Source organism: Diabrotica undecimpunctata, chromosome 1, assembly GCF_040954645.1.
Source record: "Diabrotica undecimpunctata isolate CICGRU chromosome 1, icDiaUnde3, whole genome shotgun sequence".
Lineage (NCBI taxonomy): Eukaryota > Metazoa > Arthropoda > Insecta > Coleoptera > Chrysomelidae > Diabrotica > Diabrotica undecimpunctata.
Window position 1 is genome coordinate 182,899,615 of NC_092803.1, and position 17,812 is coordinate 182,917,426.

At 35.6% G+C, this 17,812-nt stretch overlaps 1 protein-coding gene across 7 annotated transcripts in view; it reads left to right on the forward strand.

The window, feature by feature from the left end:
- pum (pumilio) overlaps nucleotides 1-17,812 on the forward strand; it is a 718,098-nt gene that overhangs the window by 223,776 nt on the left and 476,510 nt on the right. For all 7 annotated transcript variants that reach the window (XM_072520724.1, XM_072520727.1, XM_072520726.1 and 4 more), the window contains 2 exons: nucleotides 8,648-8,909; nucleotides 13,088-13,210. In XM_072520724.1, the coding sequence (XP_072376825.1) occupies nucleotides 8,648-8,909; nucleotides 13,088-13,210 (385 nt within the window). The remainder of the gene's footprint in view (nucleotides 1-8,647; nucleotides 8,910-13,087; nucleotides 13,211-17,812) is intronic.

Below are 17,812 nucleotides of genomic sequence, written 5' to 3' on the forward strand. Positions count from 1 at the left end.
AGCCAAGTCGTGCGAGAATTCGGAGAGCATGAGGAGTAATATTTTTTCACTACAAAAGTTCTTATTTACAATTATTTATCTTCGATTTACAAACTTTTTACTAAGTAATTTATGTAAGAATAATTTTAAATAGTTTTAATTTTTATCATGTGTTCTTATTCTCCATTGTTCAATTTGTTATTTTGCGTATATTTTTCTACAAATCCTAGCCAATTCCAATATAATAATATAATAGTGATCCCATTTCATACTTAAAACGACGTTTTTATTTTGCATGAATTAGGAACGAATCCTTGGTAGTCGTTGTCAAATTTTATCAACTAGTTGTAGTTTTTCACTACGTCAATGTGATTTCGTTGTTGGCATGACTTTTATTACTTCCTACATTAATTTTTAGCCGAAGTTGGTGGAAGTTCGTTTATTTTGTCAAACGATTCATGTTTACATAGTTTTCTTGCTATTTTTGAGAAGATAGGCTCACCAAATTGGTTCTATTTATAATATAGTTATTTATATATTATAGTTATTTTGTATAGTTATTTATAACCTTTCAATCTGTATAATTACGTTAGTTTGTTTAAAAACATTGATGATAATAGAGTTAGTGCCTCAATATTTAATCAGCAGTCATCTAAAACGGTATTGAGCTTGTATCACCTTCTTCGCCATTCCAGAATCCACTACCCGTTGGGAAGGCAAGAACTACATTTGTAAAGGTGAAATCTATCTGCAGAAGCCATGATTAACTGTTCAGAACCATCCGTCTTCATCCCCAGATTTCGTTTTTGTATTTGTTGTACGTAGTATAGGCATGGACGCTTTCTGTCGTTTTTTTTTTAAGTCTTGAAGATGTTCTATTACAGGCGTGTTTTAAGAATTTCATGGGTAGGCCCGGTGAGTAATGTTGAGTTAATATTCTGAATTAGAAAAGAATGTGAGAACGTTCGTACAATCAAAGAATGCAAAGTAGAATATTTGGGCCATATTATGAGAAAAAAAAAACAAAAATATGGTTTGTTACATCTCTTTCTTCAGGGCGAAGTGTGTGAAAAAGGACCAGGGAGCAGAAGAGTTTGTTGGTTCCAGAAGTTGAGAAAATGGTTCAACGAGTCTGCAACCGGGTTATTTCTGTAGGCACTGTAAGTAAAAGGAACAAGAACAAGAATTCATTCTATCCCACGTGTTTAATCCAGACCATTTTGATAACTATAATCTAAACAACACATCCCCTTGGACTCACAAATACAACATTATTTGGAATGGATTAATAGTTATTCTTACGGTTTTGAATAAATGATCCATTTTTATCTCTTAATGCTATCAACTTTAAATATGAAACATATTTTAACAAAAACAATTTTCCATTTTTTTTAAACATCCTGTCAAATTTTATTTTGAAAAGTTTTAATAAATCAGTAACATCATATACTTTTTATACAACCGACAACGTCGAATTTCATCACGCATGTTTCCCGTCTTTTTCTGTCTCGTGCGTCAGCTCTGTCGTCAAGGTGACGAGGATGCGGCAGTGGGGATATACATTGTAAATAGTAAACATCGATTTCTAGCAGGTGGCGACACCTGCAGTCGAAAAGGTAAAGCTTTGCTCGACAGAGGACGAGAGCAAGAGAATGTACGTTGAGATATCTACAATGCTATGCTGTATTACCGATCCTTGAGCTTTGGATTATCGCCGGAAGAGTGCGGAACTGTCACTATTTAATATTTTTGTGTAGATACTTATGTATGTACTAATATTTACTTATAAATCATTTTATTTTATTGTAATGTATTGGTAATTTTTGGAAATATTGGAGATAATATTTCGAATTTTTGGAAATAAAATCTATTGGGAATAATACTTGCTTTCCCATTTTAATAAGATTTCCCCGTTTTTAGGTACATTTAATTTTTGTATTGACTTTAAAATCCTAAATGACGTTCTTTCCATATGTACAAACGGTTGATGTTATAGATTCTGTTAATAATACACAAATCGACGAAACTTTTTTCGGTTTTGGGTTATTAGTGGATCTACAAAATGAACTACCTATAAAAAAACAAAAATAATGACTTATGCAGCACAAGGTCAAGAAATTAAAATAGGAGAAGAAATAATAGAGAAAGTCGAAGAATACGTAAATTATCAAATTAGGTAAAAGGTACAAAATAAGGTAAAAGATGCGATACAAACAATAACTATACTTAATGGGGAATTTGCGAAGCATAGCAGTAGACACAAAGATGGTCAAATACAATGGAAAAATCATTCACTGGAGACCATGGGAATACAAACGTGGAAAATAAAGACCACAGAAAAGATGGACAATTGGCATCGGAGATAATGTAGTAACAAGATTGACGAAAATAGACCAGTTAAGAGGGAAATGGAAACAGGAGGGAGAGGCCAATGTCCAGTATAAGACGAATTAGTGGCGTTAGATGGATATGTTACATAGGTAATCACCTTAACATTAATTAGAAGAAATCAAACCGATCAACCTAACACGAAAAACAGATCAGAATTGTGGAATACAAATTGTAGTACATATATTGTAAAAGAAATATTTCTGACAGCAGAGGTATGAAAAATACTGAGCCTATGGAAAAATGTTGTTCTGTTAAAAGCTGACAAAAAGCTAATGCGAAATAATGGTCAGAACATCGAACATAATCGCTAATGAGCCATCTGCTAAAAATATTTCTAAGAATCCACACCATAACTTTATTAAAAGTTGGAAATCGACATTAGCCATACACATGGATTCAGAAAAGGGATAGGTACCTACTTAGAAGCTTTCTTCGCCATGATAAGCTGAGAGACACTTGAAAGAAAAAAACAGATAATAAAGGCCTCTTAATAATTCTGAATTTGTATTGGAGTCAGAATACTAATATCAAAATAGAAAATTAAACATTTTAAGACAGACATATGCAGAGGAGTACGACAGGGATGCAGATTCTAAAAGCTCTTTAGAAGCAAACGAAGGAATTGTAATCAACGGAGAGGTTGTAAACAATATTCGATATGTAGACGGTACTGTCTTAGTTAGAAGAACAGCAGAAGCCTTACAACGACTGCTTACAAATATATCTATTGCTTGTAATAATTACGGCATAAAAAACCATGTCCAGAAAACTCAGTATATGGTGCTCCCAAGGCTGGCCGACCTCGGAGCAGCCGTTCTGCTGAGAATATCGCTGATGTTGCCCAAGATATCGATGAGGAGCCCTGAACATCGACAAGACCGTTGTGCCATTCATTTAATGCAGCGAAAATTTGAAGAAAACGGGATACGGGTCGTATGTGATTGTTGCGAAATTTGAGAGAATGATTTGGCTGTACCATGAATGAGTTCTTTAGATTAGCTATAAATATGATTTAAAATCTTCGATAAGAATGGTACAACAAGAAGAAATGCTTGCACTGGCTCTAACAAGAAAACAAAAATAAATACTTGGAAAGATTGAAAAGGAAAGTACTGAGAAGAGTATATGGGCCTATATAGGAAAACTGAGAATGGGCAATTAGAATAAACTATGATGAGTATGATGTAAATAGAATGTATAATAGAATATAATGTATAATGAAATAAACGACTTAGTTGCATAGGATATACAAAGGATCCATGATAGGAAAAATTTAAAAGTATTGATGAAGGAACCACTGGTGAAAAGGCCAAATTGATAACCAAAAAGAAGATGGTTCGATAGTCATTTAAGCGCTAAGATACATGTTTGAAAAAAATGGGAAAAGTAATAAAAGGACAGAATAAATAAGAAAAACAACATACATAGAATTAGGGTCCCTAAGGCGACATATGGCCCTTCGTGTGTTCTTAGCGATTGCTGATGGTGATGAGGTATACTCTCGTTACTCTTTCATATTTAAATTATAACGATCTGTCAGCGCTTTAATACTACATCTCTTGCTTTTACAAAATTTTTATAAAAGTTTTTCAGAATAAAACGAATCGTTATTTTTTTCTGTACGTGTCATCATTACATTTCCTTCTAATCATTCAATATATTCAGCTTTATGTATTTAAAAGTGATTTCTCCATCCTTATCCTATTTGATTACAATATCCTGTTCGCTAGGAGATAGAAACCTTTTAGCCTTTTTTTTCCACAGATATTATCAGTTTAATGATTGATTTCATTCTTTTCCAGTTCAATATTTGTAGTTTTTGTAAATACCCTTCAATAGTCGCTAAATATTAATACCCTAAATGAAAACTCAATGGTTAGAGCGCTTTCCACTACTATTTTGAATGGAAATAGGCGTAAATTATAGGTTTGCTCCGTTGTTCCATGCCAATACTCATCAATAGTAATGGAACGATGTTCATATATTAGTCGGACTGAAAAACAATAGCTGCATTGATAAATATGAAATACAAACAATAATCCACAATATTACTTATCGGTTTTTAAAATATATCAGGTCAAATACGAGTATATTCACAGACGGAAAAATAACAGGGAAAATATCGTTGCAGAAAGGTTGTATTGAAATATTTTAATGTGATAATGTTTATTTAATCCAGATCATCAATTAATAGTCCAGGTATCTGGTTGCCTGATCTAGTACAATACATATACATACCTTGGTTTTCTGTGCGTTTATTTTTAATCCCATTCTCAGTGCAGACGCCCTTAGTGATCGAAATGCTTCGATCTGGAACTTCAAGGCGTGGATACCTTCGTCTACCTGGGCTCGCTGCTGACCAAAGACAACAATGTCAGCGAAGAAATTAAAAGAAGAATAGTGCTTGCCAATAAGTGCTATTATGGCTTGAGGAAACAGATGGCCCCAAAACTACCCAGAAAAATTAAAGGTACCGTATATAAAACACTAATAAGGCCAGTGTTAACATACGGGTCAGAAACGTGGTCACTTACACAGAACGACCAAGAATTGCTTGAACGTTTCGAGAGAAAAATTCTAAGGAAAATATATGGAGGAGTCCAAGAACAGGGTTTGTGGCGTAGGCGCTACAACTTTCAGTTATACAGAAATTTTGGGGAACCTGACGTTGTAAAATGTATTAAATTATAGGACATGTAATTATGCGAGATGAAGGTGCAACGATCAGAAACGTTTTCGACCGAAGAGGACCAGTGGGAAGACGAGCCAGAGGAAGACCAAAACTTAGGTATCAAGATAACATAGATGATCTAAAATCCATCGGAATTAAAGCATGGAGAAGTGTTGCCAGAGACAGGGGCTAATGGAAGATTATTCTGAAGAAGGCTTTGGCTCGTAACGAGCTGTAATGCCACTGATGATGATAAATGTTTATTATCCAACATACAATTAAAAAAATGAACTGTATTTTTAAGATGCTAAGGTAAGGTAATTGGAATGCGCCTTACAATTTCATCCCAGATTTGCCCGATAAATAGATTTGCCCAGATTAAGATCTGGGCTAAGTGTTAGCGATTCTTTTTTCCTTCATATCTATCTTGCTTCATTTATTGACGTTTTGCGCTCTGTTCAATCGATGAGGTTTCTATAGGAATATGTAGGTACTTATATTTTCTGTCTCTTCTCTGCTTTGCCTAATCCATTCTCCCTCTCTGCTTCTCTATTTTGCATATTTTTACACTATTTAATTAGATGTTACGGTTTTTCTGTTAGACAGATTTATTTATTCAAACAGTATGAATGCATATCATTGTATTAGCAACCAAATGGACAAATAAATGAAGATATAAATGTTAACATTGATACAGCCATTGAGTCACTACTAGGACCAAATAAAATACCTATTAAAAATAAAAGTAGTGCAAAAGATCTTTAAATATAATATAATTTCAAATAGCTGGAGACTTAAGTATAGCAGTACCCATGTTTAAGAAACGATATAAGCAGAATCCTTCCAATTATAGAAGCCTAAATCTTCTTATCACAACTCTAAAATTGACCACTAAAATATCATCTATGTAGTTAAGCTTAACAAGCCTTAGAGGCACAAGGCTTCAACAGTTTTCATTCATTTTTTTCACCCCTGTGCTAGGTTTTTCCCTACTTTGTATATTTAACAATTTCAGATCTTCTTTTACCGGCCCCGTCCATTTCCTTTTTGTTGAGGGACGTCCGTTTATGATTTTCGTACCAGCCGCAGTATTTATTAATTCACTGGGAATTCTTCCTTTTTTATTCTAACTGCGCCATCTTATTTGATTAAGTATCGAGGAGGGTGTTTACGATGAAGTCCGGGGATAGGAGTGGTAAACTTTTTTGCATTTTTTTTTAGTTTCCCAAACTTTACATTCTCAGCAAAATTCAGCTTGTTCGTATGATAGGAGATTTGCAAATTGCTTCCATATGCCCACATTTCTGTTCACCTTCAGTACCTCTGACACATACGAGGGTTGTCTTTTTAGTTTGCATATAGCCATAAAGACAAAAACCTATAGACTTAAAGTACTTTATTGCTTTTCAAACCACCAAAATCGCTGTTTTAAAAGCAACGATTGCTTCTTCTGGCGACTGGAATCGCTGCCCACGCATTGAACTCTTGATCTTTAAGAACATGAAAAAGTCGTTGATACTTAGGTCGGGGCTATACGGTGGATGGTTTAACAATTCGAAGTTTTGAAGCTCTATTGTCTTTTGGCGACAAAAATGTCTTTTGGACAATGCAAGTGTGAGCATTTGCATTATTGTCCTGATGTAGGATGATTCGCCGTTGTGTGTGCTTTATCCTAGTTTCGCGATAACTTCTGGTAATCAAACCAATCAGAAGTACCCACTTTTCGATCTTCTAAAGCAATTGTTACCACATGACCAGATTTTGTTACACAAGCCACTATTTTACTTAACACACTTCGAGAACGGATCACTTTTGTTGGTTTTTTGTTATCGTGAAACTTCCACACAGCGGATTGGCGTTTATTTTCCGGTTCGTAGGAGTAAATCCAAGATTCATCGCCACTAACAATACTATAAACGTTTCTTGAACTTCCTTTGTTGAACCGTTCCAATGGTTTTCGACACCAATTGACGTGAACCGCTTTTTGCTCTTCTGTGAGCAAATGATGGATGTAGGATCTTTTGGATCGATGTCTTTAAAATACCCAAAGATGCCTCTATCTCACGGTATGTTACACGGCGCTCATCCTTAATTAGCTGACGAACCGCATCAATGTTTTGCTGTGTGACTGCTATTTTGGGTGGACCTGGCCTGGATTCGTTGCTGAGACTGGAGTGACCACATTGAAACTCGCAATACCAGCGGGAAATAGTTGTCTGGTATGGTGGTTCAATCTCAAACACAGAAAGTATTTCAGCGAGACATTGCTGTGGTGATAATACTCTCCGAAAATTGTAAAAAGTTATTGCTCGAAAATGTTCTCGGCTAAGATCCATTTTTTAACCGACTTGTTAATTTTAAAAATTCACTGTATCTACACGACTTGTTATATCGCAATGAAACTCCCGATTTATGTCAACAAGAGACTAAGGTTACATTTGAGTCGAAAGGTTTTATTGGTGGCACCCTCTATGCGGGTATATGCAAAACTAAAAAGACAAACCTCGTAGTACAAAACTATGATAACATAAGATTCATATATCCGTAATATTAATTTTTATACTTTAGGTTAAATGAACTTTCTAAATTTTGCTATTGTTATTCTTATTTCCCGTGTAGATGCATTTCACACGATAATATTTTTAATAAACAGTTGTACTGTTTGTTCTATTTCGTTCTGTTTTTCAATATTATTCTTCGACCCTATTTCTGTACAAGGTTCTTGTGCTTTCCGTCTTTAGTTTTTTGTATCTATTCTGGTTCAATTTATTATTTATGTTGTTTCTGTATAGGTTAATATTTTAGTTTCACTGTAATTATCGTGTACACCAATTTATGCACGCTGTTCCATATAAATTCTTTTTAGTGGTTAGTAGCTAGCCAAAAAATGTTTTGTAGGTGTTTTGTTTTAATTTACAATTTATTTGACTTTATATAAGCCCATGTTTTCCTTTTATTTAAACTATAAACTTCACATTGCTTCCTCGTCCTTAAGTAACTTTACTCAACAAACTCATAAATAACGTGCTCGAAAGTTGTTAGTTGTATAGATAGTTTTGTTGACGTTCTAGTAGTATCTCTAAGATCGCTCGTTGTGAGGTCAACTTTTCCCGCTCTAGACAAAAATAAAATAAAAAGAAAAACAAAGCGCTGAAGTCTCGTGTAACGGTTAACGAGAAGTACTAGCCGCATAAAACCCCGGAACGCAGGGTGGAATTGCTGAAAACTTAAGTTTTTACTATTCATTACGTCACTAACTTTGACGATAACTGTCTGTTTGTTTGGTTCGGTTGTTTTATGGTTAGAATTTATGTTGTTTTGCAAACACTTTTTTGTTTTATTAAATTCTTATACTGAGCTAGATCTCATTCCTTTTCACATTAATGTGCTAGACAGACATTTATATTGTTTGAACTCATATACCGATGCTTATTTGCTATGTAAATCTTAAAAGAACAGAATTCGATTGACAAGTTCATACGGTATAACCTCATTGAACGCTGTAGATTGATATACATGATATTATTTTGTAAAAACAAGAATAAATAATAAAACTATATTATAATTTTGTAATCTTTGCTTAAGAATATCTAACGAAAGAAACAGTTTCCTTTGCAGTCGGACCCCGGGCAGCCGGCAGCCATCTCCCGCCGAAGAAGAACTCAGTAAAAACGGCATGGGATTAGATCCGGCGTCGTTGGCGGTTCTGAAACAACAACCGAACGAACAACCACTTCAACCGCACCATTTGCACCACTTACCGCCGCATTTGGCTCCTCATCTTGGCGTCACGTTGGCAGAATCGGTCAATCAACAATTCGAGCATTTCGCGGCTGAACAACAACAGCAGCAGCAACAGCAACAACAGGTAAGATTTTTTGTTTATATCATATAATAATGTATTTATCGTATATTAATTCACTCCATAGTAATATTGAATATGCAATAGAATCAGAACAAAATCAATCCATAAGTTTCTTAGATTAAAAATTATCAGACTTAAAAAAAACATGAGTTCTCCATATTTCATAAACCCACCCATACTGACACGACTATAATTCATCATCCCATCCTATACAACATAAACTGGCAGCCTATCATAGCATGTTACATTAATAGAAATTCCGATGTCAAATATACAATGTTGAGACAGAATTATATCATTAAGAAAACGAACAAACAATTAATAAAATTCTAAATCAAAAACTACACAAGAATGCTCTGATCTTAGTATTTCCACCACCAGAGAAAAAACCCAGTACCTTCTGCTCGGTTACATAGCTTAGAACAAACATCAACTTAGACAAATATATTAAAAAAAAAACAAGAGCCAAAATAAAAAGCACTTACACAGTGGTGTATACAAACTTAAATGTGGCGACTGCACAAAAACTTACATCGGTCAAACTGGTAGAACTTTTAACAAACGTATAGCAGAACATAAAAGGGCTTTCAATCATAGAAAAACAGATTCTAAAGTTCATTTGTTTAGCAAATTCCCATCTGTCAACAAACGCACGTGTTGATATTCGCCGTCTCATTCGTCAAGAGGCTATTAAATAGATTCTCATGTTACAGATCCAAACTTGCCAGCATGTTTAAATTCAAATTGTATGGTGTTGATTTTTAGGTTAATATATTGTGTTATCCCACCCTCTTTAACGTGTATTCTGAGAATCTATTTAGGGAAGCTTTAAAAGATCAAAAAGGAATTATCATAGGAGGAGAAATAATTAACAATATACGGTACGCCGACGATACTGTGATTCTAGCTGAAAACATCAACGATCTGCAGGAGCTAATCAATAGAGTTGACATGGAATGCACAAATTGGGGACTGTCGATAAATATCGATAAAACTAAATACATGGCGACCAGTAAAGTGGATATCGGCGCAACCCAACTGATGTTGGATGTTGGATTACCCAAAATCTGGACCCATCCTTCGAAATTCGATGTAGAATTGAACAGGCAAGAAACTCATTTCAAAAATCCAAGCCTCTATTATCCAATAACTCATTAAATTTGGAAATCCGTGAAAAGTTTACAAGATGTTACGTGTGGTCTGTACTTTTGTATGGATGTGAAACTTGGACTTTAAACGCCGATATCATGAATAAAATCGAGGCGTTTGAGATGTGGTTGTATCGAAGGATACTAAAAATTCCATGGACTAGCAGAACCAGAAACAAAGAAGTTCTTCGAAGAATGGGACATCAACGAACTCTATTAAATATTATTAAGAGGCGTAAACTAGAATATCTTGGACATATAATCAGAGGACCAAGATATGAGTTCCTTCGGCTAATTCTCAACGGTAAAATCGAAGGAAAGAAATGGATAGGACGGAAGAAACTCTCTTAAGAAGATTCTGATTGAAATTAGAAATTTCAAGAAATTCTTACACTAATAGTTTGAAAAGTAAATATTTTTAAAAATCATATGATACACATCAGTACGATCCTGTTTGGCTTTCACGTGCTTCTGTTGACAATTGGGAATATGTAAAATGAATGTAGTTTACATACGCACTTCACCTTCTAGATCATAATCATTCTTTGACGAATTTCAAATTCTTCACATCCAAAATAAAGGTCTTAGAATCTATCTTTATTAGAATCTATAGAAATTAACAAAATAAAAAACACAGACATAATTCTGAATGACCAACTTGGGATAAACAGTACTTTTCCCCTACCTATTTCGTTAAAGACTTGTGTAAAGTGTAAACACATTCCAAAAATAGATCACTTGAGAAAGGCCGAAACAGCTGTAGTGATAAGATTTTATAATAAATTTTGTGGAAGTTTTCAATGTTTTATTGTGATATAAAATGAATTTCCATCAAGTAACGGTCGAATCCATCACTTATATAATATCTTTATCATTTTTATCCTGTACATCATAACTAACATGGAATAATTAATTCTGTATTTTTAATGAAGATAACTAATGGTCTATTATATTATTGATCTGCCATGGAATATAAGATATTTTACTAACAAAAAAGTTGGATTTTTAAGTGTGGAAAATTTATTGCTTTAGTGGGACAGAGAATGTCACAAAGAGAGCATTGGTTGGTGATAACTTACGGGATCGTTTCAAAAATACGCCAGATTTATGGAGTTGAGAACTTTAAAAAATAGATCAAGAAAAAGTCGTGGTAGAGTAACGACCGAAGAGCAGGGCCGTTTTTTAGCTCAAATAGTAACAAGCCCAGCTTTATGTCCAGTTTATCCCAGCCTGAGATGCACACACCTTAAGTATGATATTAGGGTGATACAATTCATTGGAGCTAGGAGGATTAACTCGTGTAATTAGAAGTTACTCCACCCAGCCCCACTGTTCGCATGATCAGGTTTGGGTGGTCTTCTTCTACCTCAGCGAATTTTGTTCTGGCTTTTTCCTCCAATAAAAACCATTCAGCGACGTATCTGGGCATGTTTGCATCTTCTCTGAGCTAGTTGTTGTGCGCTGCTAGAATCTTCTTTTTGTTGCTGTGTAGCTGTATTAGCTAATTTGCTTCTTCCTGTGAGTCCTCTTATTGCGGTAATAGCCGTTGCTGTTTTCTGGACTGTTACGTTAACATGTGGTGTGAATTATGGTCCAATGTGACTTGTAGGTATTTTGCTTCGTTTTGCAATTCGATTTGTCTGTATTGCACTGTTAGCTGTTCTCTTCTCTTTTTGAAGATAACCGCTTGAGTCTTTTCTGTATTTATTGGTATTTTCCATTGGATACACCATTCTTCTACCGTATACAATACTGTCTGTAGATTTTTTACAGCCATATTCAGGTTCCTATGTTTTGCCGCGATTGCAGTGTCGTCTGCATAAAGGCTGATTACTGTTTCGGGTGTTGTTGGACGTCTACTGTATATATGCTATACAGAAGGGGTGATAAGACTGTCCCTTGTGGTACTCCAGCTTCCAGGATACCGTGTTCAAATAGAACTGGTCCTATCTGGCCACGCTCTTGGCCCCGCTGTATCTAAAATCTCTCATTTTGTGTTAGTCCTTTATGCCACCTCTGTCGAAGGCTTTTACATCCAGGAAGGCTGCTCCTGTATATTGCTTGTCGTTGAATCCAGATGCTAAGTCTTCTGTTAGTGGTTAGTACTTGTAGTTAGCTGGAGTGTTAAGCTCTGAATCCGAATTGTGCTTCTGGGATTAACCTTAGCCTGTCTGTCTCTGATTGGTGTCTGGTTTTGATGACTAGCTCTACTATTTTACTGACTCCTGGAAGTAAGCTAATCGGTCTGTAACTTTCCGGAAATATGTCGTTCTTTCCTGGCTTTGGTTTCATGATTACAGGCGTTTCCTTCCATCGGTCTGGGAAGAGCTTGTATCTTAGTATTGCGTTTTTTATGTTTGCCAGATATACAATTGCTTTCGCAGGAAGACTCTTCAGAGCACTGTTAGCGCTTTCGCCTGGACCAGGTGATTTCTTTGGTGAACTTTTTCTGATCAGTTCTCTTGTTTCTCTTGGTAATGTGGGATTTATTATTTCTTCTTGTTCTTCGGGCTGTTCTCTAGTTCCGTTTCTTCGACTTCTTCGATAAAGTATATGTCTTCGTCCTGGTAATGATTCAGTGTACACTCTTTCTCAAGAGTCCTTCTCAACACCTTGGCTTTATCTTCTACGGATTAGACGATTCAGTTTTTTCCGTATTGTATATATTTCTTGCATATTTTGGCCCCCTTCCTCTATTTCTTTTACGTAATTGCCCCATTTTTGGCTTCTATGTTCTATTAGTGCCTGGTTGACTTGTCGATTCAGTTGGTTTGTCCTATTTTTATCTTCCCAATTACAGTATCTCACCCAAAGATTCAATATAAGAACTGTACTGTTTTTGGGTTGGGTTTACTTTATCTGCAAAGAACTGCTTTAATTCCTTTAATACACTCTTTTAATTATATGCAGTATTTTCTAATGATTTTTGGTATAGTAAGCTTCTCGAAAGTGCTCTAAAATTCCACATACGTTTGTGTGTATGTGTGTGTGCGTGTATTTATACTCAATATTTTTTTGTTTGTTCTTCTATAGGCTAGTGGAAATCCTTATGAACAGCAGCAGCATGGCTATGCACCACAGCATCCTCAACAACACCAGCCTCATCAGGTGGATAGTGCAGTCCTGCAGCAACAACAGCATAACTTCGATGTACAGGTAAGTCTATAAATTACATGAGACTGTCCAATTATTCAATTTTAGTTTGTCAAATTGACATTGATAATTAAAATATTTTTGCCACATTTTAATTCGGCAGAATATCCTAAAATTGTATTGTCACTCGGTAATGACCGGATTGGATTTCATCCAGCCGTATATACTTATATAAAAATACCATTTTGTCACTTTGTATTTTTGCCATCCCTATTATTGTCCCCAACATTATATCTATGTAAAATACAAAGGCCGCATCACAGATGCACACCAACTATGCCTCCACTGCGAAATGGAATTGCCATGTCCATGCTGTCCACAATGATAATAATTTATCTGGAACCGATAATGAAGGAAAATGAAAAATACGCCATTAACGTTCGTCGTTCTCATCAAGTATTTATCATCGGAAATCGTAATGACAAATCCATGTTACTTTTTTATGATTTAATTCGATGATAAACGCAGTGGCGTATCAAGATAATCTTTGATTAAATATTTTTTTGTGAATTAAAATTTAGGTATTGTAATTAAAAAATCTCATTCCACTGCAAATTATGATTCAGGAAAAACTTCAGGAAAAAAGAGGATCATGTCTATGATCCTTTTCAACGCCCTCCCTGAAAAAAGGAATGACGGCACACGTCTCTGCAATGAGATCCCCCAAATTATGTGTTGTCACTCATTCTCAAAGGCGACGTACAACCATTCTATAAATCAAATATTTATACAAACAAGATTCTAATTCCCGAGGGTACTCACTCGCCAACTCTAAAACAAAATCCAAACAATACAATCCACACCCTTAATTGAAAAGTGAGCGCCTTCGAATAACTCCTTCAGAGTCGACTTAAGATTTACTAAAGAAAGTCTAAACAATTCTTAAAGAAATCGTTTGTTTTTTGGGTATGAATTGGTGTTTTTATCGATTAACTAACTCGAAGAAATCCAAGACAAACATGTCCTCCGACGGTCACCAGGAGTCGATTGACGAAAAGCGCCGCCCGACCTCGGGTTTGACACCGGTCTCTGTCCTACGTCATTTACAGAAAATTAGTACCCACCCACTTTTAAATCCATACCTTCTTCTTCTTCTTCCTTTGCCCTATCCGTTTCGGAAGTTGGCTATTAACAAGGTTATTTTGACTTTGTTTACGGCACCTCTGAACAGTTCGGTCGATGTTAGTCCGAACCATTGTCGCAGGTTATGCATCCATGAGTGTCGTCTTCTTCCCGGTCCCCTCCTACTGTCGATTCTTCCTTGGACTATTAACTGTAGCAGCCGGTACTTAGTATGCCTCATGACATGTCCGAAGTACTCAAGCTTCCGTTTCTTTACGGTGAAGATTATTTCTTTGCTTTTGCCTATTCTCTGCATTACTTCCACGTTAGTGATGTGGTCTGTCCAGGATATCCGAAGAATACGGCGATATATCCACAGCTCAAAGGATTCTAGTTTCTTCAAGGTGGCTTCCGTTGTGGTCCATGCCTCTGCTCCATAGAACAAGACCGGGAAGACGTAACACTTGACCAGTCTTAATTTTAGTTCCATTGAGATTTTGCTTGTGAACCACTTTTTCATATTGTTGAACGCGTTTCGCGCTTTTTCAATTCGTGATCTTATTTCTGTTGACTGGTCAAATTTTGTGTTGACTGTGGTTCCAAGGTATCTGTATGTCTCCACTTGTTCTATTTTTCGGTTGTTTAATGTCAATTGCATCGGAGGTTGTTGTGTTCTGCTGATGAGCATGCATTTAGTTTTGGTTGTATTAAGTTTTAAACCATATTCTTGACTTGTTGTGTGTATGCTTTGCATGAGTCTTTGAAGCTCGTTGCAGTCATTTGCGATAATAACTGTGTCGTCAGCATATCTAATATTATTGATTACCTCTCCGTTTACTTTGATACCCTCCGAAACTTCTCCCAGTGCTTCTCTGAAGATTTGTTCAGAGTATATATTGAACAGAAGCGGCGAGAGGACGCATCCCTGTCGTACACCCTTTTTAATATCTATCTTCCCACTGTGTAAGTTGCCCATCTTTATCTCAGCACTTTGGTTCCAATAGAGACTGGTTATTATGCGCAGATCCTTGCCATCAATATGCATCTTCCTGAGCATTTCCATGAGTTTATCATGTTTGACCTTGTCAAACGCCTTGGAGAAGTCGATGAAGCACAAGTGGACGTCCTTGTGCATGTCTCTGCATCTTTGAATTAAAACTTGCAGACTGAAGATCGCCTCTCTTGTGCCCAATGCGCTTCGGAATCCGAACTGTGACTCCGATATATTTGCTTCGCATTTGTTATATATTCTATTGTGTATGATTTTGGTGAAAACTTTGGTAATGTGATTTATCAAGCTTATTAAGCGGTGTTGATCACAGTGTTTTGCACTTGGTGTTTTAGGTATGGCTACAAAGGTCGATCGAAGCCATTCCTCCGGAATCTCCCCTTTGTCGTAAAAGGTGTTAAAAAGGCCTGTCAGAAAATCGAGGAAGTGGTCATCCGTTTCGCATAGGAGTTTTATGATCTCGCCCTGTATGTTGTCGGGACCTGGTGTTTTGTCGTTTTTTAGCGATGAAATGGCTTTTTCCACTTCAGACCTTAGTATTTCGGGTCCAGTCATGTCGTCATCTTGGTCCACTGTCGCCTAAAACAAGGTTTTTTCCTTTCCAACTTATCCTTACTTCACACTTATGTCTAATCTTTTTTAGAGAAAATCAACTAAAGCAGCAGCAATAACTGTTTGAATACTAATGAGAATGAGAATTTGACAATATGTCCGTACCACTAAACTCTGCACGTGCGTCGACATTCCACACTCTATTTCGTACACCCTGAAGTGGTTCTAATACTAGACTACCAATAGTTCCCAGGGGTACTTCTATATTTCAAGAAGAATCGCTTGCAATCGATTTTTGTGCTCAAGAATGCCTAATAATCGCCTTAATTCAGTCAAAATATATTATATATTTCTTTATTATTTAGATCCAAGCTTCACTGAAGGCTCTGAAATCTATAGACAGTCCTATAGCAACTGGCAGAGCACAACCAAGTAACTTGTCTGTGTGTTCTATGACATAAAGGAAGTGTTGGTTGGAAGATTGTTCATAGTGTTGCTAAAGGTACAAATAGGTACTCCTTTTATCGGATCGAAGCTAATCTACGTTGTATCAAATATCCGCTTGTGTGGGAAAATATTCCAGGCCAAAGTCAAATAAGCAGGTTATTGTATCTTTCTGCCCGCTACACAAAAATATTTTTAGAGCTTTAAAAGACTGAATTCCCAGGGTTTGGATAACGCTGCAATCCACGGTTTCTCTTGATTGCATTACATTTACAAGAAGTCTGTAAAAACATTATTTCTCTCGGATAATTCTAGGCCGATCTCAAGAAATTGTTTTTGAATTTCAAGTGACTTCACTGACAACTATTTTTACTTTGGTAAAGAACATTCTCACTGTGATATTTTCACATTTAAAATAAAAACCTTAACCTCATTTTTTTATATTTTTTACTGAATTTTTACTAAATCGCTCAAATCCAGACCGAATTAAAAGTACACTTCAGTTCATTCACTCTGTTTCAACCCCGTATTCTACGTTCTCGGATATACAGCGACACAAACACAATAATTCAGTGTCCAATCAGACTTGCCATCAGCTCTAATTCGAAAATGAAAAACTGATCGATGATATGTGTTGGAACTCATGTTACTGAATGATGTGATTTTTGATCCGGTTGTTATCAGTCGCTTTTGTCAGATTTCTACTCATCTATAGAAAATTACGTATTTGTAAAAAGTTGCCTCGAAGCATTTAATAGTTTTTGTTTGTTTGACAAAGGGGTGTAGTAAATTCGGGCAAAATTACCAATTTTTAAAATTCTTGTTATATTTTTAGAAACAGAAAGAAGATTTTGGTATTTTTTTATTTAAAGTAAGGTTTAGTAGTGAAAAAATAACTTTTGTTATTACTATTTATATAATAGACAGTTCTTGATGGACACTCATGTTCAATAATTAAACGTAAAAGACAACATCAGCGTCCTCAGAGCAAACTTAACTTTAAACTTGCCACTTCAGGGTTCAAACAATTTGTATTGTTTGTACTATATAACAAAAGGTGTACTACGAAATTACTGTTAGGCTAAGGAGACCTGCTTCTATATACTTTGCTATACATACAAAATTAAATGTGAGTTAATAGCAGTTGATTGTAAGCATAGAGGGACATTGCATATCCTTAAATTCAAAACAAAATATTTATTGTACATAAATAAATATAAAAATTGAAAATTTTAATATTAAATTACAATCAAACAAAACAAATCTTGCCTATAGCTTTACATAAAAAGATTTTTGAATGATACCTATGGCTTCAGAGGCTGTCTTCAAGTAGCTGGACAGGTTTTCAGAATGTAGTGGTTAGCTGTTGATATAGTTGAATGTAGATACTTTCATTTTTCTTTCTTCGGGTGGCCATTGGGTTCTAAATAGCAGCTGCAGTTATTGTTGCATGGTCACCATGTGTTGTGGAATTCTTCACCCAAAAAGGTGACAAAAATTAGGCCAAAAAACCCAGAGAAGTTTTAATAAATAAACTG